The sequence below is a fragment of the Strix uralensis genome, chromosome 5, assembly GCF_047716275.1.
Source record: "Strix uralensis isolate ZFMK-TIS-50842 chromosome 5, bStrUra1, whole genome shotgun sequence".
NCBI lineage: Eukaryota > Metazoa > Chordata > Aves > Strigiformes > Strigidae > Strix > Strix uralensis.
In genome coordinates, this window is record NC_133976.1 from 17,791,762 (window position 1) to 17,813,094 (window position 21,333).

The 21,333-nt window shown below is 42.3% G+C and overlaps 1 protein-coding gene across 1 annotated transcript in view; it reads right to left on the bottom strand.

The window, feature by feature from the left end:
- The window catches only part of CERK (ceramide kinase), a 47,418-nt gene extending 43,522 nt beyond the window's left edge, over nucleotides 1-3,896 (bottom strand). The window contains exon 1 of the mRNA XM_074870045.1: nucleotides 3,639-3,896. Within this exon, the coding sequence (XP_074726146.1) occupies nucleotides 3,639-3,777 (139 nt within the window). The 5' untranslated portion in view covers nucleotides 3,778-3,896. The remainder of the gene's footprint in view (nucleotides 1-3,638) is intronic.
- Between the last annotated feature and the right edge of the window lie 17,437 nt (nucleotides 3,897-21,333).

A 21,333-nucleotide genomic window follows, 5' to 3' on the forward strand; every position in this document is an offset into this window, starting at 1 on the left:
CTTCAGGAGAGCAGACTTTGGCCTCTTCAAGGATCTGCTTGGTAGAGTAGCATGGGATAAAGCCCTGGAGGGAAGAGGGGCCCAAGAAAGCTGATTAATATTCAAGGATCACCTCTAAGCTCAGGAGAGATGCATCTCAACAAAGAGGAAGTCGGGTAAAAACACCAGGAGGCCTGCGTGGATGAACAGGGAGCTCCTGGACAAACTCAAACATAAAAAGCAAGCCTACAGAGGGTGAAAGCAAGGACAAGTAGCCTGGGAGGAGTACAGAGAAACTGTCTAAGCCGCCAGGGATCAGGAAAGGAAGGCCAAAGCCCTGATAGAATTAAATCTGGCCAGGGATGTCAAGGGCAACAAGAAAAGCTTCTATAGGTATGTTGGTAATAAAAGGAAGACTAGGAAAAACGTGGGCCCTCTCTGGAAGGAAATGGGAGACCTGGTTACCCAGGGTATGGAGAAGGCTGAGGTATTCAACAACATTTTTGCCTCAGTCTTCACTGGCAAGGGCTCCAGCCACACCGCCCAAGACACAGAAGGCAAAAGAAAGAACTGGAAGAATGAAGAACTGCCCACTGTAGGAAAAGATCAAGTTTGATACCATCTAAGGAACCTAAAGGTGCACAAGTCCATGGGACCAGATGAGACACATCCATGGGTCCTGAGGGAACTGGTGGATGAAGTGGCTAAGCCACCACCCATCATATCTGAGAAGTCGTGGCAGCCCAGTGAAGTTCCTGTTAACTGGAAAAAGGGCAACATAATCCCTATTTTCAAAAAGGGAAAAAAGGAAGACCTGGGAACTACAGGCCAGTCACTCTCACCTCTGTGCTTGGCAAGATCATGGAGCAGATCCTCCTGGAAACTATGCTAGAGCACATGGAAAATAAGGAGGTGACTGGTGACAGCCAGCATGGCTTCACTAAGGGCAAATTGTGCCTGACAAATTTGGTGGCCTTCTACAACAGAGTTACAGCATCAGTGGATAAGGGAAAAGCAACTGATGCCATCTACCTGGACTTGTGCAAAGCATTTGACACAGTCCTGCATGACATCATTGTCTCTAAATTGGAGAACATGGATTTGATGGATGGACCACTCAGTGGATAAGGAATTGGCTGGATGGTCACACTCAAAGAGTTGTGATCAACAGCTCGATGTCCAAGTGGAGACCAGTGATGAGTGACATTTCTCAGGGGTCGGTATTGGGACCGGCGCTGTTTAACATCTTTGTCAACAACATGGACAGTGGGATTGAGTGCACCCTCAGCAAGTCTGCCAATGACACCAAGGTGTCTGGTGTGGTCAACACACTAGAGGGAAGGGATGTGCCACCCAGAGGGACCTGGACAGGCTGGAGAGGCAGGCCTGTGCAAGCCTCATGAAGTTCAACAAAGCCAAGTGCAAGGTCCTGCACATGGGTCGGGGCAATTCCAAGCACAAATACAGGCTGGGCAACGAGTGGATTGAGAGCAGCCCTGAGGAGAAGGACTTGGGGGTATTAGTGGATGGAAAACTGAGCATGACCCAGCAATGTGCGCTCGCAGCCCAGAAAGACAATGGTATCCTTGGCTGCATCAAGAGAAGTGTGGACAGCAGGTCGAAGGAGGGGATTCTCACCCTCTACTCTGCTCTTGTGAGACCCCACCTGGAGTACTGTGTTCAGTTCTGGGGCCCCCAACATAAGAAGGACAGGGACCTGCTCGAGCAGGTCCAGAGGAGGATCACAAAGATGATCAGGGGCTGGAGCACCTCCCCTATGAGGACATGCTGAGACAGCTGGGGTTGTTCAGCCTGGAGAAGAGAAGGCTCCAGGGAGACCTTATAGCAACCTTCCAGTACTTAAAGGGGGCTACAGGAAAGATGGGGAGGGACTCTTTATCAGGAAGCATAGTGATGGGATGAGAGGTAATGGTTTTAAACTGAAAGATGGTAGATTTAGATTAGATACGAGGAAGAAAGTCTTCACTATGAGGGTGGTGAGACACTGGAACAGGTTGCCCAGAGATGTTGTGGCTGTCCCCTCCCTGGAAGTGTTCAAGGCCAGGTTGGATGGGGCTTTGAGCAACCTGCTCTAGTGGAAGGTGTCCCTGCCCGTGGCAGGGGGGTTGGAACCAGGTGATCTTTAAAGGTCCCTTCCAACCCAAACCATTCTATGATTCTATGAACTATTTATCTGTTTAAGTTTGGGAACTTGCCTGGGACTGGAGACATCTGTATTCAAACCTTTCTCAGATAAACTTCTAGTCACCCCTTCTATTATTAGTTTCTTTCTGTCGCAGTTCCTCCAACCTCTAAAGTGAGGGTGACAGCAGTTTTCCACTCTATAGTAGGTGCTGTGAAAGGAAGGATATTACAGATTTTCAGATGTTCACATACCGTACTAATAGGGCTATATTAATAATGGGAATAGTTACTATTTAAAAACCCCAAAGTGAAAGACTCTGACAAAATACCACCTTAAGTGTAGTAGAAAGCTTGATATACAGGTGTTTTCAGAAGTTATCCTGAAATTCTGTCAGGTATTTTCAGCAGTAACCTCTCCCGTTTTGTAAGTGGGCACTATTCTAATTGCACAAAAGGGGAACCACAAACAGCTTTGTTACCTCATTATGAACTATTAGCGTACATTAAATACTTCCAAAACAATAAGTCACAAAAATTAAACTTTCTTTGAAAGTTTCCATGGAGCCCTCTAGAAAGCAAAGAGCTTTAAAAAAAACCTCATTTGAAAAAAAAAATAAATTGCCCGAAACCCTGCCTCAGTATGAAAGCGTTTTTTAACCACAACTAAGTCATGTAACTAAAAATAAAAAAGCTGCTTTTAAAGCTCTGTAAGTCTCCTAGGTCCTGCTACGATTGATTTGAATACAACATTGCAAACTACACGCTGCTACTTACTCACAGTGCCAAGAAACAATAGGCTTCAGCTAAACAAATCTGTGCTTTCCGCATCCAGCTGCAGGGACGGGTTTCCTACCCTTGGTGCCAGACGCAGACTCTCAGGACAGACGCCTGAATTGCTTTCTCCGACAAACAGGGACCTTGCTGCACCCGCACGCACCGTGCGCGGCTCATCCCCAGCAGCTTTCAGCTTTGTTCCGAGACTCACAAGCCGATTACCCGGCTGAGGCGCTCGGCCCGGCCGGCTGCCTGCCAGCGACAGTCCCGTCCCCGCTCCGTCCCCGGCTTCAGCCCCCCCGCTCCCGCACCGCCCGGCCCGGGCCCGCCTGGTTCAGCCGCCCTCCGTCCCTTCACCGCCGGACTCTGAACCCCAGAGCCGACTGCCGCTGCCGCCGCCACCGGCTGACACCGGCGGCCGCCCAGCCTTCGGAGTGCGAACGGCGCCCTAGTACAGGAAACACTCAGCGCCGACACAACGCGCTCCGCGCCCCACGCGCTCGGGGCCGGCCACAGCCGCACGCCGCCACCCTCGGACCCAGCTCCGGCGGCGCCCGGCGGGGGCAGGCCCGGCTGCAGGCCGGCCCCGCCGCCCCCCTCCCCGCCCCGCCCCACGCCGCCGGGGCCGCTGCGGACGCCCTTCCCCCGCCGCTCAGGAGCGGCGGCCCCTCCGGCGGCCCCGGCCCGCGCGAGGCCGCGGCAGGTGCGCGAGCGGCCGCCCGTCCTCCTGCCCCACTCACCGGCGGCGCGGCGCGGCGGGCGGGGGTCGCGCCAGGTCAGCCGCCCCCGCTCCTCGTCTAAGGTGACCTCCCAGGAGCGCTGCCCCAGCCCCAGCGAGGAGACCAGCCGGGGCCGCCGGCCGCCCGGGAGCTGCTCCATGGCCGCCGAGAGCCCGGGCCCGCCGCTGCCCGCTACCGCATGGCCCGGTGGAGCGGGCGGCCGCCGCGGGGCGAGCCCGGTAGCTAACGGCGCCCCTGGCCCGCCGCTAGCCGGCCTGTCCCCGGGCGGGGCGCGGCGTCACCGGCTACGCCAGCGCCGCCGGGGCGGGGCCTGCGGGGGCCGCGGCTCCCCGGCACGGCGACCGGCTGCGCGGGGCGGGCCGGGGCAGCGGGGCCGGGCGGCTAACGCCTTGCCGGCCCGCACCTGTGCCGGCCCCCTGCGGGCAAGCTGCCCGCGGCGCCGGAGGAGGGGGGCGGAGAGCGGCCCGGCCCGCTTTGTCTCCTCAAGCCGCTGGCGGGAGCCACGTGCTCTGCGACCCGCGGGGGAGGCTCGCCCGGCCCGAGCCCCGGGAACCGCCGGCGCCACGGGCAGGGCTCCGGGCGGGGAAACTGGGGTTGGCACCTTAACGTCTGCGGGTTGCTTTCGTGCTTGTGCGGGAGGACCAAGCACCCATCACAGTGGCGACAAACTCTCCCGTCGTTGAGACAGCAAAAATGTAACAAACACATCTACCACAAACATCTGGGACCACAAACCTTTCGATCTAACCTTGCCCTCTTTTCCATAAAAACATTTTGGGTTTGCCTTAAAGATACTGACAATAATTCACTACGATGAAACTCTTAACTATTTGCTGCCTTTCAGGTCTTCCATGGTGCTCCCGAACCTTACCACCATAACCATCATCACATCCTACCCAAAATACAGGCCAGAGTGAGCAGCAGTTGCTCGGCCTCTGACCTCACTTCAGACCTACTGGTTCTAAACATTTTCTACAGAGGTTAGAGAAAAATGTCACTGGTCTGTTCTTACACGGGTCCAGCCTGAGGCCAGTTCTCTGCTTCATGAGGATGATACAGACACTCCAGCTGCCTTTGCTGAGAGTCAGTACAGGGATAAAAGGCTTCTGCACCTGAGCTCTGCTCTGAAGCTTGCAAGGTACTCTCATTCCATTTTCTGAAAACAAAGGAGCTGGGCACTGTCATCCAAGTTATTTGTTCAAGATAGTCTTCTTGTGCCATGGATACTTGTCATCTTCCACCTCGATTACTGCAACATTCTTTCCTCCAGCCTTTGAAGACATGATGTTGCCCCCTTTATTGTTGAAAATACCAAGGTATGCCACACTTTTCACAATTTCAAGGAACTCTTTGTTTCTGTCAGTTGTATTGCCCTTTACATTTTTTAATCCATCCCTCCACAAACGGCCATAAAGCATTTCATATTGAGGCTTAAAGTAAAGTTTGTTTGTTGCAAAAATCTGTTGTGACCATTAGTCTGCCAAATCCACTGCGGAGCAGCCATTAGCGTCTCACTGGTTCTTTGCATTTTGCCAGCTACGTCATTTGTTATCACCCCTCTTACACCTGGGTGGTACGATCCCTGGGCCAGGAACATACTTTTGTTTTGGGTTGTACCGTATCTAACACATTTCATTTCCATTATTTGTAACCCCCTCTGCAAGCCAGAACAGCTGTGTGGAAACCACAGCCTCATGCTCACAATGCAACAGAGACATTCACTGTTGACCACTTCAGATATGCTCCAGGACCTAATGGATCACTTATATAAAGCTGTATTCTTAAAAATATTACACAGGGGTACTTATTTATCATTTCTCCACTGGGAAAATTAGTTCTAACCTTTTATAGTCTACAGTCACCCAAATCAATATTCTTACACTGTGATCCATGCTAGCTGAAGAAGTAAAAAGTTCATTTTTTTAGCACTCTTGCCTGTGATTATTTCCTTTTATTCTTATTAATTTGACAACTATTTTTGGCTTAGCTAAGGCTAAAGCCTTCAAGTGTAAAACACAGAATTGATAAAATATTCTCTGATCTTCTCTCAGAAGCCTACAAAGGTGTACTAGCACCACTAGCAGGAATGGCATCCCCATCCCCATTTCTTATTTGTTTAGACAAGAAGAAACCACTTCTTCCTTGTACACTATTTTAGTGTAACAGCCCACGCTACTACAGGAATGTCTTGCAGGAATTCTTACCAGTGCTGTGTTTGGTCAGCTCTGGCACTCTGGTAGTCCCCTGACTACCAGCATGTGCTTCTGTCCCTAGAAAATAAATGTCAACTTTGAGCCAACACAGCATGTTTCGCAATCAGTTTTAGTACTTTATGATTTTCTTCCCTGACTCTAACAGAGAAAGAATTTCTAAAGGATGACTGACTTGGTAGGCTAAAGTATACACATGTTAATTATTGTTTTACTGCTTATTACATAAGCCTTTAATTACCACTAAAGGGACAGAACTGCAGATGCAGCAATGCCAGTAAACTGCAGGATTTAGAGCCTAAAATCTTGGTGCTAAAGATGGCTGATCACAGGGCTCCACCCTGAGAAATGGCATGGTTGTAGAAGCACCTCACTTTGTTCACAGGTTTGCAGAGGCCACAGGAAGGGTTGCAATTTTAGTTAACTTGGGGACAATAATACATTCTGTAACAAGTACAATTCACAATGTCAAATGGGAAGAATGCAGGAAGGTAACACAACTTAAAAGGTTTATCTCTATGACCCATTCACTACTTACCTAGCAAACAACATAACTTTTAAAGCCAGCTTTCTCTCCTCAGTGTCTGATTTTATAATAGGTCATTTGCCTTGAATGACACCAACCTGTGTGGTGCAGCTGATACTCTTCAGGGAAGGGATGCCATCCAGAGGGACCTGGATAGACTTGAGGAGTGGCCTTGTGTGAACCTCATGAAGTTCAACAAGGCCAAGTGCAAGATCCAACACCTGAGTCAGGGCAATCACCAGTATCAGCACAGGCTGGGGGATGAGTGGATTGAGACCACCCCGTGAAGGAGGACTTGGGGATACTGGTGGATGAAAAATTGAACATGACCCAGCAACGTGCGCTCGCAGCCCAGATAGATAGCCAACCGTATCCTGGGCTGCATCAAGAGAAGTGTGGCCAGCAGGTCAAGGGAGGTGATTCTCCCCTTCTACTCTGTTCTTGTGAGACCCCACCTGCAGTGCTGTGTCCACTTCTGGGGCTCCCAGCACAAGAAAGACATGGATCTGCCTGAGCAGAGGAGGGCCATGAAGATGGTCAGGGGGCTGGAGCACCTCCCCTGTGAGGACAGGCTGAGAGAGTTGCGGTTTTTCAGCCTGGAGAAGAGAAGGCTCCGGGGAGACCTTATTGCAGCCTTTCAATACTTAAAGGTGGCTTTATAAGAGAGATGGGACAGACTTTTTAGCAGGACCTGTAGTAATAGGACTGGGGTAATGGTTTTAAGCTGAAAGATGGTAGACTTAGATTGACATAAGGAAGAAATTCTTCACTGTGAGGGTAGTGAGACACTGGAACAGGTTGCCCAGAGAAGCTGTGGCTGCCCCCTCCCTGGCAGTGTTCAAGGCCAGGTTGGACGGGGCTTTGAGCAACCTGCTCTAGTGGAAGGCACCCCTGCCCATGGCAGGGGGGTTGGACTAGATCTTTAAAGGTCCCTTCCAACCCAAACCATTCTATGAGTCTATGAGCTCTATAAAAAGTACTTACTCCGAGCAACTTTATGTTGTACCAAACAGGATCATTACATGATAATGTGCGCAATCAATTAAAGAACACTTCTAAGCAGGTACCTCTTTTTGATCAATAGGAACAGACAGGTATTCTTCAGCATGATCTGCATTACTAAAAAATTGTTTTAAATCATTACAAACTCGAGCTATCTCTCTTCCAAATCTTTTAGAGATGTACTTCTTCATTAGGACACTGCAACTAATTTTTCCACAGTGAAAATCAAGCATGCCCTTGTAGTACCTTGGCAGAAGTAGAAAGTACTATGTATCCAACCTTATCTGAGAGAGTGAGTCTAAAGGTAAAATATGTAAAATATCTTAACCAAAGTGAAAGCTGGATAATACCCACACAAGTGTGCTGGAGACCAAAGAAGAATCATATTCCACCATATTTTTGCCACTCTACTCAGTTCTGTGTTGGAAGTTTAGAGGAAATCACAGATTTTTACCAAGAACTCTGGAAAACACAATCACAGCCATGTGATGGAGCCCTTCAGCTGCTATGACCTGTGGTCCCAGGGAGATGGCTCCAGGCTCAGGGACTCCATGTCCCAAGGAACATCTGCAATGGTGTTCAGTCCCACTGTGGGAAGAGAAGAAAGTTTAAGATCAGTGAATATGTTCTTAATATGTCCCTTGAATATATACGTGAGAGCCAGCTGTGGTCTTGTCCAAATGACAGCTAGTGCAGAACTGAAACTTTAATATCATTGCTCAGGAATTTAAAACTGAAACCAAAATCAATAAAAGTTTTTTAATTTTTTTGCATACTTTTTGCTGCCCGTTGATAAAAATATTTCCTTTCTTCCACAGAGAGAATGCCCCAAGAAAGTTTGTAGACAGATACTTGGGAAATATCAAAAATTTTTATCTCAGTGCATTTCAGGCAAATTGAAGTACTTCCACATGAATCAAATTCTGTTCTCAAGTACACACATGCAAGTCCCATTAGAACAGTGTAAATACACCCAAAGACCAAATTTGGCAATTGAAATACTTTTGGAAAATGGAAACTAACTGACAAAGATAATAGAACAGAGGGAAATAATTCATTTTAAATATCAAAAAACTGACTAATGTTCTAATTGCTTTTCTACTTATCAGCAAACAAAGACTAAAGCATGAGTGGAATATTCTTGCTGCTGATGGAAAGAATTACATCACCTTCTCTGGAAAAATACCTGAGCTATTTTAAAGCACTTCTATGCTTTTATCATAAAAGTTTAAATTACAGTTATTATTGGAAATGATCTGGAAAAAAGCAGTTTTTAAGGCTTGTCAAAAAAGATGATTGCAGCCCTTTATTCCTCTATTTTAAGAGATCAATACAGGAATCTGAGTTTTGTTATCTTCTTGATGGCCTTGCGCAGTACAGGGTGTGTAGAAGTGTGCGTAAGAAATGTTTTCTCTGGTCTGGTAAGAATGCCTGAGTAGGTGCAGTAGGTCTTTCTCTGCAGTGCTTGTAGGCAAGGATAACTGAAGAGGCAGAACTGAAAAAATGCTGGTAATATCCAAAAGTTTCTCTCTTCTGTCCAACCCTCAACTATGTCAGTTGTTCTAATAAAATAGTATATTTCTCTCTGCAAGCTATGCTGTGCTGATATTCCCAGTACCTCAAAGCTGCAGAAAAATTGCTCCTTACCAGGCCCATGCAGACCTTGACTAGAGCATGCCCACATGCTTTTTTGCAAAGCCATGGATATGGATCAGTTCTCAAGAAGAGCTCTAAGGACAGTAATCTGGGTAGGCAGACATTTTTTTATAGTTCAGGTATCAAACTATTATCAAACTACATATCATGTTCAATAGTAACCACCATCATATATACTAACTCTTATACTTACTGAGTGTAACAACAGTAAGATTCTTTGAAGGTTTATAACTCTGCCTGGAGAGTTTTTTACACAATTACAGGGCACATGTGTGCCACCAGCGTGACACTATTGACAAATTTCAAGTGTGGGCTCCAATCTATGCAATAAAAGAGCTTCAGGGTGAAAGAATTATTAGCATAAAAATTCCTACCATCACCAAAGCAATATTTTGTTTACCAACTCATTTTTAGACCTCTAAGTTCATCCATTTTAACTGGACCTTTTTATTCTCAGAGTGCTTCTCTGATTTTCTGCTTCAGCAGGCAGGCTTCTAATCCATATCAGGACTCTTCTAACTTATATCAGAAAGTGTGGCCTTCATGAAGTAAATAAGTAAGATTATTCTTCCATTTAAGATGGAGAGACATATTTTTATGCTATGTTTAGCAGAACACACTGTAAAACTACTAATCAATGCTCCAGGTAAAAGAACAAGAAAGCATAGAAAAAAAAAAGTCACACAGACTATGGAGGCTGTAGAAACAGTTCCTTTGCAAAGAGAACATAAACCAAATTAGAAGCAAGATTCTCTGAAAGAGAAGAGGAAAATCTGGAGAGTATATTTATCAGACTTAAAGTAATCAACTACTGAAATAATTTGAAAATAAAACAGTGTCAATATAGAAGCCATTACACTGGAAAATACGATTTACTTCCTTCAGTTCTGGATATCCTTATTAACAACATAGGAACTAAATAAAAATACAGATAATCAGATTATCAACACAAGTAAATAAGCACGTGAGAAGCACAGCCCCATTATTTATCATGATACTCCAGACCAGCTATTACCTAAGATGTGCTTAGTTAGACTAATTAACCTAGCACATAAACCCAGATAAAGTACCTAGTACTTAGACAACCATGTAAGCATCTCTGTAAGCACCAACTATGGTCTTTATCATCTTACATAAAATAAAATAAAATAAAATAAAATAAAATAAAATAAAATAATTTGAACAGCAATGTTATCCAAGAAACCTAATTAATTTCTTCATTTCCAAGAATCAGTGAACATATCTGTAGCCTCCCAATGTTAATAACTTCAAAAACCATAAAAAACACAGAAATCACAATGTATCTGTGAAGAATTCTTTATTCTTTAAGAAAGTTCTTGACTCTGTATAGGTGCCAGAATTAAAACTCCAGCAGATACACACTGAAGCAGATGAAACATAAACCTAATTTATGTTATTATTTTAAATAATTTTCAATTTTTTTTTCTTATCACACCTGTGATCACAGGTAGATTGATCTCACTCAGAAGCTAGTGAAATGTCTAATCACCAGTTACCAAAAGGTCCTCCTGCTCCTTTCTTAACATTTGGATGGTTCTCCAATGCTTTAATCAATTTTTGTTCTTTGTAAATTATCACCTATCAAATGTACCCTGAAACATAAACATTCACACCAGTCTTCTTGGAAGACATCTACTTTTGACCTGATATTCACAAGCTCATGCTTTATTCAGTACCTCCACAAGACTACGAATAATTGCAGTAAAGATGGATCTTGAGGTCCATCTTCTTACAAGAGCAAGATATGTTCTAAGACATAACCACTATTTACAAGATAGCAGAGTTGCTATATGAGGAAGAGGGATGCTCAGAAGGGCAAAGACATTTGACTAAACTAAAAAAAAATTGATGCATTAAACTCTCTCTTTCTTGTGAATACTGTCATTTTGAAGTCAAGTAGCATTAGATCACAGACTTGACTTTCCTGAAAGTCTGTGTTGAAAAATTCATGATTTATACTTAGGATTTATAGTTTCATATTTTCATTCAAACTATCCGACCATTTCAGTTGCAGCAGAAAAAAGCAATCCTACACAATACCTTCACCAGAACAATATTAGTTCAGAAAAAATAAGAGTATATGAAATAAAAAAAATATATAGGTTTTCTCAACATATCACTCTTTGGACAGAGTCTTATCAGTCTTGTTATTAATTCATTATATAATTGGAAAGTTCACAGGTGCATAAATTTATATTTTAACAACATCTACCTTTGCAAAGACAAAGATCCTGGTTGTAATTCTTTTAAAGTTGCATTTGTGGATTTAAAGTGGAAGAAGGGTTTTTTAATCTTTAAATGCCAGTGAATTGTCTCCTTGAAACTGGTTTAATTAACTCATGTGATTTAATTAACAGTGTTACTTTCTGTGGTTAGTACAGTATTGTAAAAGTACAATATAAACCTAAAGTAAATACTTAGAAATGCAAGTGAAATTCTCTTTCAAAGACCAAGATTCTGAATGATCAGATCAAAGATGGAATGAAGCAGTTTTTCTGAACTGAGTAATTTTCTCTTTGATTACTTTTCATCTGACTACTGTAGTAGAGATGATGACAGCTGGTATGAAGTTGTCTGAATCAGTGATACACAAATACATGCCAATACTTTGCATAAAATCCAGAAAGCAGAGCTATTTCTGCACTATGCCGTTTGACATCTCAGCACGCATGTTGACTTGAATTGGCGCCCTCTCTTTTTGATTTTCTGGTATCAAAATCAGATGGAAAGCTAAGAACAGAATATAAAATCATACAAGCTACACAAAAAGGAGGGCAATGGAGAACAAAAGGATCTTTATATAACTGAAGTTCAATATTTAATTCTAACAAACAAATATATTTAAGGAACTTTGCTGTACCAGACTTCATAGCTGTTCAAAGCGATGACAGTCATCCTGGGAATAGTTCTGAATATATTGAAAAGAAAATGCAAAAACTGAGGAGTAACCTGATAAACATTTGTAATCTCTTTGTCTTGTCAGGTGGCAATGGCTGACAAATTAATTTGGAGCACACCATTTTATTGGAAACTTATTTAGAGCTGACTAGTCTACATGTCATTCTAAATACAATTTATAGAAATTGTAGGTTTTGATGAAAGTGATTCATTTTCAAAAGATTGCACAGGGTTTTAGTCAACCAGCTCATTTAGTCAGAACTATGAATCAAACTTCACTGCAACGCTTTGAAAAATCAATCACCTCCAAACTATCTCCAGACAGTCTAATACAAATAGTTTTGTGAGAATCATGACTCTGAAAGACATAGTTTTAAATCACTGTGGCTAAGAAACGACAATTAGGAGTAATCAGTGTTTTGAAAAAGAACCTGAGTGCAAAGGAGCCATTCAAACCAATTGCTTTTATGGTTGTATCTATAAGAGCAAGTCAACAGGAAAAGAGATTACATGTTAACAGCAGATTCTTTGCCTTGATTAGAAAAGGAAATGCAATAATGAAACTCGAACTATTAACACATTCATACTAGATTTAGCTGTGAGAAACTTCCTCCTCCGTCACAGTAGGGTCGGTGTACAATAAACGTATGAAGGGCCAGAACAGCAACTATAATAGAAATGAGAGAAGTAATATTGAGTTGAAATAAATATTCAGTCTAAAATGAACTTGTACAACATTTCATTCCTCTTGCTTTTTTTAGCAAATTTTGAGACTGTGACTAGAATTCATAGGACAGAAACTAATGCAATGCTATGTGTATCTTTCACAGTCAGCAATCACTGGCTACTGAGAAAACGTGTGACTTGCTATATCATGTGGTTGATAATCTCAACATCACAAATGTTCTGGTTTTGGAAGAATGTGTTTTGAAACACTGTGGGATAGAACATGAAGTGGGGAGAGAGAAATAGAGAAGTGTGCTATGGACTTTCTCAGTAAAAAACAGAAGCACAACTATAGCCTTAACAGAAGCTGACAGTACCCAACTACAGACAGGATGAGAGTAGGAGGAGATAAAAACCTACATCTTCCCTTTTTTACCAACAGAAAACCCTATTTACAATGCACTGTTTCAGAAGACAAGCAATGTTGCATGCGGTTGATTAGAGAAACACACATTGCATGGTTGACAGCAACATAGTTTGAAGTTGGGTTAAAACACACAGAGTGTTCCTACGTAACTGAATCAATGTTAGTGTGGCTCTCTGAAAACTCTCATATGAAAAGCAACGAGAGTAATGACAAAATAACTCTGAAGAAAGACATTAATTCCCTTCACTCTCTGAAGACACTATGACTACAAAGTGCATGGGTATGCATGCAGGTATGCATGTACAGCCAGGTGAAAAAACATTTACCTGAATCTTCAAATTCACTGGGTAATAATGATGCTAAAACCTCACCCACTACTTTACACTTCAGAGTAATGAAAATATAATGCAGCTAGACTTCTTTACCTTTGAAACTTAATTTGCTAATCCTAAAAATCTTAAAAGTTTCCCCTTCCTGTGTTCTTCTCTCTGGTAATCTAATTAGCTGTACAGAGAGTATGATATATGGGAATAAATAATGCTTGCTTCACAGAAAGTGAGATACAGCCTAATGAGAGTGTTAGAGTATTGCCTCCTAAAATTAGTTTCAAATGTATGAATAAGTGGCTTGCTCTTTGGAAAGGCATAAACACATGTGGGTAAAGCAGACTTAAAATGAAAGCCCTCACCATCACTCTCTACCCCTATCCTTCTTCCTCGACAGAACCCAAAATGCTGTGTGTGCTTGGACCCAAGTCATGGGAGCTACTGGATTTCTAACCTGGTCTTATTTGTGGAGTTCCATTGTTCAAAGCTCTAGATTTTTCTCAGATTTTTTTGTTTGGCACACACCTGGGTGCTGAACCCAATTGTGATCTCACTACCTAAACCAAAGTGCCTAATGCCAATCAAGAAGCCTTCGGGTGGCCAAGAGGTCTGCCTGGGATGGGCAGATATGACACAGGGCCTCAGAAAAGAGCCACATGCTCTGAAGCAGCAGCTGGTATCTGGGGTGGATACCCTACAGCTACTCTACATCTAAAATAGCACTAAATGCCTAGGTTTGTGCAATGGAGTATCACTCCCTATGTCTGATAACACTCTCTAGCAGGGAGACTTCAAGAGTTTTGTCTCCTTAATCCTGGGATTAATGTCTTAGCCAAGGTTACTTCTAATAATTTAGACACATGTTGTCCCCTACTAGAAGTGCAATGAGCAGATCAAAGTGATTGATGCTAAGGCTACTTACACCTCTGTTATATGAAGCTCAGGATGCTCACCCTGATTTAGATGTTGGCTAGGTTCCCGGGTCAAACATCTCCCCTATGTAGGTGGTTCAATGTTCAGGGAAAAGTGATAGCCACAAACTGGAAGACCTTGTGTTGGTATAGTCCCCAAATAAGTTAGGAACCTATTGTTCCTGAAGAGCACTGCAACACTTCTGGAGTGACCTTTCTGATTTAGTTTCCTTCCAAAGAGAATTTGTTTCATGGGTACCACAACTGTCCTCAGAACTAATACACAGCACATGGAGATAATCAAGGGATTTGCTTCAAAACTGCATTACTGCTCTGACCCAAGTCTCTAATGTAGACCTGGTTACACTGTACATTCAAAACTTAGATTTGGCACAGGGCTACTAGGCCAGACCACTTTTATTGTTTTATCAGCTTCACTGCTTGGTGAAATAGCTTCCATGGTTTAGAAAACATTATCTTTTAAAAAAACCCCTCTCCTGACTACTTGTCTTTGTACATCACCTGAGGAATTTCCAGGCTCCAAATCTCCATTGGCAACCAGCAAAAGATACCTCCTTTGTATCAGAGGGGTTAGGGCAACTCAGAGTTGATGGCCACTACCTGATCTTTCATAGTTTCATGACTGCATTTCAAGTTCCTGCTACAGTACAGATATTCAAAGAACCAAACAGGTTTCAAGCAAAATGCTGGCTGAATTATAATGGCCTTAAATTGATATCTCGGTACCATCAAGACAGAGCAGCTAATGTAGAAACCGTTTGTTAAACACCAAATTAAAATATCCAGGTTTTTAACAGTTTTGCAATGGTGAAGCTATTATCATGCCTAAGTAAATCTTGTATTAACCCATCTGGGATTGAATCAATAGAGACATCCCTACAGCATCAGTATTTGGCTGTGTAACTTACCTCATGATTTGTTCTTCCCCAGTCCACCAGTAATACTGCTTATTTGTCCACTTCTACAAATCATATTCTACAGCACCTTATATAAATAGTATAGAATCTCTAATTCCTTTCGTATCTATTTTTCATTGAAAGATGTAATGGACAACTAGTGAAATGGCAGTTCTGTGAAATCAGAATCATGTTGACCATTATCATGGTCTCAGAGTGAAAGATGCTGTTGCCATAAGGAGGTAGGTGTTAACATGCTAACACCTGTAGCCACTTTTAACCCTGTGTTGAAGACTCTTTGGTTTAGGAATCCAGAAGCATTAGCTGTCAGGGTGTGTTCAGTCAAATTTGCTTCTAGGATATCTTTGAAGTGTTATCTTACCATCCATCCTCCTTTTCACGTGTTTCAGCTTACTGTACAGGAATTGCTTGGTCACTTATGTATAGTCTATCCAAACCACATCTACTACCCAGTGCTGCTGGGACATTGTTATTAGTGGCTCAATAAGAATTCAATCAATCCGACCAAAACCAAAAGGGTGTCATACAATTTCATTAAGAGCAGGTACACAGAATCCTCCCATGGCAGTTTTCCACAAGTGGGAATCCATGGGTGGATACATCTTCTATGCAAAATCTCTGACTCATACAGGAGCATGGTAAGCACAGAAGTACTGTGTCACTTTAATTTGGTGAAGAAGCTACTTTCACTCTGATGCAATAGCTGAACTGCATATACATATAAAATTTCAAGTTTATTTCTACCAATGAATTTGGAAGGCATAATGTATTTTCCTCTTCAGCATATAATCTTTTGTTTCCCTGGAGTCATCAGTATTTGAAAGCTGATAGTAGAAGCAGAAAATCAGACTGCAAATGATATCTTGTTTAGAGCAGGCTACTAGTGAATGATCAAATCCTACATGAGTTTTTGTAGCCTGGAATAGTTCAGAAGTAAACGCTGTTGGTTGTTTTAGGGCACTGCATAGCACAAATACACAAAATAGCACGAACAATGCAGTCCCTAAGATGCAATCTCACTTGCTACTATTTGTTGCAGAGAAATGGTTGGCTTGGAATTCTGTTGACCTTTACAGCACCTGAGGGAAGCTCTCTCAGGCAGCCAGGACCTTCCATCATGCTTTGAAATTCAGTCTATTTCTGAGAGGTCAAGATCTTTCATCAAATAAATGGATATTCAACAGATTATAAGATTTTTCTCTCGGATGCAAAATGATGCAGTTGTAAGAATAGTTCGATGGGTTGTTGGAACATATTTCAATTACAGAAGCTTGCTTTATTTTATTACAATATTCTAGGAGACTTGGCATGAATGTCTTTTAATTTTTCTACTTCTTCATTCCTTGGGTTGCAGTGCAGTTGACCTCTCTATGCAGTTGGGCACAAGTCTGAACTTCAGCACTGCAGTTGCCATGAGAAGTTATGGGGATACTACCTTTGGCACCTGTAATTATTCTGAATAAATGTACAAAGTGTTTGGCCTATCAACTTTATGGTGTACAATCAACTTCTCTACCCTTTATTGGCATTATCATGTGTTAACCCCTATAATGGCCTGAACCCAACTTAGAAGAAACACGTATTAGAAACACCAAACTGGTGAAAAATGAATAAACAGAAAGGAAGGCAGTTTTTACTCAGACTTTATGAACACTTTTGTATTAATATGTATTAATTATGTATTAAATTATATGTAGTATGTACTGTTTAAAGAGATTAAAAGTTGCCTCTTACATAAAAGTACAATTTTCAGTTACAGATTTGTCTTCAGCCTCCTTCTGTAGGGACACTAGAATAATAACGGGAATGTAAGAGATGATATTTCTGAAAATTCTAATGTGAAAAGACAATCATTCACCGCCCTGATATTAAAAAATGTAGCAAAGAGGAACAGAAGCGCTGCACATCACTCAGAGCAGATGACTTTTATATTGAAGTCTTGGGAAGAAATTAATCATTGCTGTAAGTGGGCAGAACACAGCTGGGAGTGGCTGAATTGTGTTTGCAACCAAGGCAAGCTGAACAGCACTCTGTGAAGCATCTCAGCTGGATTCATGAGCAGTGAGAAGCTGCTAACCATCAGCCTTTTAAAACACTGCAGTAGTAAAAGCCCACCAAATGGCTGCAGGAAAGTGTTTGGTCTCCAGCCCAGTGGGAATTTCCTCAGATTTCAAATAGTGGGGGCCATATGCCAAGATCCCTGTAGCACTGCTTAGCTCGAAAGTAAACAGCTGAATATATTTGGCACAGTTTTTACTACTGCTGCTCAAGCAGCTTTCGTATGGGTTTGTATGGGCACAGCTATCACAGCAATGGAATTAGAAAGAATCCTTTTTTAAGTCAATATTCTTTTGCTAAATCTCTGGAAAGCATGTGTAGGGAAGATATGAATTGACAAACACCCTCTTAAAAATAGATAAACAAACATACAGAATTTTTCACTTGTCTCAAGCAGAAATCCCCCCTCCAATCACCCATCTATATATAAGGGCAACAGTTCTGATTGTGGGGTAGAGTAGGATGTGCTCTTTAAACTTCAGGAAGGACTGTTTTTCTCCTTTTCCATATTAACATTTTTCAATAATAATGTTGTCAATGTTGCAGTTACTGTACTATACAGACTTTGCCTCCTAATACACTAATGTTACTATCAAAGTAGGTAGGTTCCAAAAATGCAGATTCACATTAGCAGCCCAGTGGTCATGCTGAGATGAAAAAGGCCAGGTTCAAACATCATGCCAGAACTCTTTGGTCTTCCGCTGACTGACACCTGGACATGCTGCAAATGATAACTGATCTTGAAGAATGAGATTACCAAATCATTACAACACTGAGCAGTACCAACACATCTACTCCAACAGCTGGTTTGCTGGCAGACTCCAGGGAGACCTCTTATCATAATCTCATAATGAGGTATTAATAGCAACCTCAGAGGAAACTGCTTGCTCTGTCTCAAAGAGGAATTACCAGTAACTGCAAAACTCCATTTATCGTAGTGTACAGGATGGAAATGTCGGTGACAAGGAAAGTATTCCCTGGGTCCTCCTCTGCTAATGGAAAGATGCTCCTGAGCTATGTGCTTCCTTTGATAGGAAGAATTGTACAGTGAAAGTCCAATACTTGGTCAACAGAGAACTGAAACCAAGTCAGTGGGCTTTGATGATAATTTTATATGAGGCGTAGTAAGTGGAATTTTTATTTTTGCCTGCATAGATGGGAAAAAGCATTGATCCTGTATGAAATTATAGTGAGAGCTACTTACACAGTGATGCTACAATAAGTTCGTTTTATTGCACAATAGAGGACAAATGAAGTAGACTATTTGTAACAGAAAAGTCATGAAGCCCAGTCCTCTCTCAAAAGCACACAAGGTTCTTCTTTCTTGTGGCTGCTATAAAAGTTCTCAGAATATTTCAGAGAAAAAAATGTCTTTGTTCAAGGTTACAATCCTTAGAAACCATAATATCTGTATCTGGGCTGTTTATAAAAATCAGCATTTCTCAGAGCAGCATGAAACCTTACCAACTAGGCTCAGTTTCTCCCAGGCATTGCATATGTGTATACTGACGCCTACCTGTCAGGGAAAAAAATCTATAGCAATGCAGGTTAGATGAGCAGGTGACAACAACAACAAAAAAAAAGACTGCATGGAAGAATAAACGTTCAGAGAACCACAGATGCCTATTGCTGACTGATTTCTCCAGGACTTCTAGGCCTACAGAAGAACTCTCAGATATTGATCCTTTTTTCTTGGTATCAAAGAGATGAACAATCCCACTGAACTTTGCGGGAGCTGATATATTCTATGAAAGGCTTTTCACAACAGCACTGACAAAGTTGCTTGCCTGTTTCTTCCCCTAGAGGAAAAGATTATATGGCTTCACCGTTGAAAGAAACAAAATAATGAATAAACACAGAGCAATTCTTTTAAGGTGAAGTATTCAGGCCTCTTGCCTTCCAGATGTAGAGAATCCCATTGTTTCTGTGTGAAAAGCAGGTTCTGCATTGTTTAGGTTTGAAGAAAGTAAGATGAAGCAATGTTTTTGTCAATAATTCTGAAGCTCTTACAATCCCGATGTTACAAGCAACATTTCAGTAGTGATATATAACAGTTAAATTGAGCTAGAATGGACATGAATTCTTCAAGATTTTCAGCACCCCAGAACACAAGGAAAAAAGAAGGAGCATTTTTATCCAATTAGACCTGAACAAGTTATGATAGAATGATTTGACATTATTAAGCTTACCTTCTGTCAAGGTAAATACCTGTTTACTATGATAACACCAGTGAGAAACTTTTCTCTATTAAAACAATTCAAAATCATTCAAAAATGCACTAGGTACTGAGTTTTTATCAACCATAGTATAAACAATTAACATAAAAAGTCATACGTACATCTATATATCATGAAAAGATATTGAGTCCTCCCTTTTTCCTCTTCCATATTTCTTAAGGTTGAGTCATTATTTTCGTCTTCAATGAAAAAAAGAAAAAAACCTTCACAAAATAATTCCTTGTCTTTGGGCATATAAATCCTCAAATTGGGTTACTTAGGACTTGAGCCAACAGGAGGGTTAAATGTGTCAGCTGCAATATCTAGCAAGATAGTGCTTTCCCCTCAGATGACAGGCTGTTCATAAGGAGCTATGGGACTTCCATACAGCATTTCTGCTAAAGCCATCTCTGACTGCATGAAGAGGATACAAAAAGTCTAAATGGTTGTTTGGTTTTTTTTAATCCATTTCACTCACCAGTTTCATAATCCTTGATTGTTGTGTACTAGTGATATTATCCAAAGAGATGTTGGTTTAGCACCCTGAACAACTCTAATCTCTTCCGAGACTTGTTTCTCAAAGGAGAGCACTTCAGCTCTAGCTGTCCTGCCTTTCACAACACATTCACCCAGAGGCACACGGCTGTCCTGGTTTGTCTCAGCTGGAGATGCTGAGGCGGACAGGGTTGACAGCACTGGCACTGCTACCCAGCAGGGAAGCCGGCTGCGGCCAGATGGAAGGGCGGCAGCACCTGACCCTCCCGTGGGGCTGCCAGCCCCTGCGCCCTGCAGTGCAGCGCTCCCAGGGCTGTGAGGCCATACAGACTAAATACTAGACTTGCCTGGTGTCGGCAGCAGGAAAAAAGCTAAAACCTTTTCCTCCCTTCCCCACTGAATGAATTGTTGGTATGTGAAGTACTTCCTTCACTATTGAAATGGATGAAAGGCTGAAGCCTAACGTGGGCAGAAGGTGCAATTTTTCTTGTTATCTGAGGTTGGCAGACACGTATTTACAGATGAATCAACTCCGTTTCCTAGGCAGAGAGACAAATCAAGTCCCTAGAGCTTCATACCATGGGAAATGCTTTGGAAAGTGTTCCAAGTGGTCCTTTATCAAATAACAACGTGGTTTTGAGCCAGCAGCTCCTCATCAAAGTATTGATTCTTTCCTGGCATTACAACATCTTGTTGAGATGATGACATAATGTTTCCAGTGGAGCCAAGGGCACCTCAGCCCCTCTCCAGACACGCTTGAGCACATTGAAAAGAGCAATGAGATGCAGAGTGCTGATGAATAGTCCTTTGCCTTCAAGAAAGGAGAACCTGAATGCAAACAAGGATTTATTAACATAAAAGCTTCTTTCACATTTTGAGATGAGTAAAAACAAAAGCACATAAACTTCAAGCTTCAACCCAGCTTATAAAACACAACAGAAAATTTCCTAAGCTAAGTGAGATACTGAAAGATTACTGAACAACAAGGGTGCTATGAAAAACATCATGGCCAAACTCAAAGCCTACTGAAGGCAGTTTTATCCTAGATCCATCATTTCTAAGCACTAGATGAAAACTGACTGCTATTTCTCTACCATAATAATTTTCTCATTAATTTTACTGGTTTTGAGCATACTGCCAACTATTAACACTGAAATAAAGTGGACATTTTCTTCTATTGTGCAGTGTGTAACAGACAGAAAATTGGAATACTATAAAAAGCTCGTATAGCTGCTGCTGTGGTGATTTATTCCTTCACTGCTCCCATATGTTCACACTTCAACTGGCTAATTATTTAAGAGCTATGAAGAAATTGCCTGAGTTACTTTTTCCTAAGTAAAAGGCC